Source organism: Condylura cristata, unplaced genomic scaffold, assembly GCF_000260355.1.
Source record: "Condylura cristata isolate star-nosed mole 26May11 unplaced genomic scaffold, ConCri1.0 scaffold00028, whole genome shotgun sequence".
In the NCBI taxonomy this organism is placed as follows: Eukaryota; Metazoa; Chordata; class Mammalia; order Eulipotyphla; family Talpidae; genus Condylura; species Condylura cristata.
The window spans coordinates 639,597-640,564 of record NW_004567129.1 but is presented as its reverse complement, the minus strand read 5'-3'; the positions used below and the strand labels follow the sequence as shown (position 1 = coordinate 640,564).

Here is a 968-nt window from a genome sequence, read left to right as displayed (position 1 = left end):
CGAAGTAATACTGTGGCAGAACGACGGTTAAACAGTATTACTTTGTGCTTCCCCATCGTGTACTTTTCCTCTATATCCCATTTAGCTTCTTGAAAATCATCCCATTTGGGTCACAATTCACATGAGTCCCAATTGGTTCAGAAACACCAAGCGCTGAGCTGGGACGAGGCCGCCGGTCCGCCTTGCCAGGAGGTGGCGCCCGGGCGCTGTCACGGGCCTTCAAAGGCTGGCGGAGGCGGAGCCTGTGCGGCAGACTGGCGGCGCAGGCCTTCTGTAATTGGTCCAGGCGCTCCGGCCCCTGTCCAATCGGAAGCCACTCCGCTGCACGACGTTGAGCCAGGAGGCGGCCCGCGGAAATTTGAAATGGCTGACGGGTTGCTGGCGGGTGGCGGGTTAGGGCCGGCGGCTGTGGCGCCTGAGCCTGAGCGCTCGGACTGGACGGTGGAAGACGAGCTGGCGTCCCTCGACAAAGGTGAGCCCCGCCGCCCGGCTGGAGCCAGCTGCCTCGGCGGCTGCTGCCCTGGTAGACCGCAGCATCGGGACCCCCGAGGACGGCTGCGCGCGGCCTTCCGGACCTGCGGGCGGGCTGGGGCTGTGCGCGGCGGCCCTGCGGGGCGTGGGGGTCTGAGGAGCCCGGGACGTCCCGGGCCGGTCTGCCCGCGGCTTTCCCCAGGCTGGAGGTCTGGACGGGCCAGAAATCCCCCCACGTCTGGGAGCGCCGGGCTTCGTGCGCGGTCACGGTGGGCGGGCCACCCTGTCAGCGGCCTCTCGGAGGGCGTCTGCGGGCGCGCGCCTTCCCCGACTGGGAGAGGTGTGGGGGTTGCCGCTAGAGCCGGGGCCTAGACTGCAGCCGGGCGACTGCGGGGGGCGGTCCGTGCTGGGAGCTGGGGGCCAACCTGAGCCCAGCCCCTAATTCCCAGTCGTTTCCGCCCCTTCGTGGAGCTTTCCTTAACTCTGCCGCCCACCCC

At 68.0% G+C, this 968-nt stretch overlaps 1 protein-coding gene across 1 annotated transcript in view; it reads left to right on the top strand.

The window, feature by feature from the left end:
* Nucleotides 1–356: 356 nt before the first annotated feature.
* The window catches only part of SHCBP1 (SHC SH2-domain binding protein 1), a 35,285-nt gene continuing 34,673 nt past the window's right edge, over nucleotides 357–968 (top strand). The window contains exon 1 of the mRNA XM_004690313.2: nucleotides 357–472. Coding sequence (XP_004690370.1) covers nucleotides 364–472 — 109 coding nt within the window. The 5' untranslated portion in view covers nucleotides 357–363. The remainder of the gene's footprint in view (nucleotides 473–968) is intronic.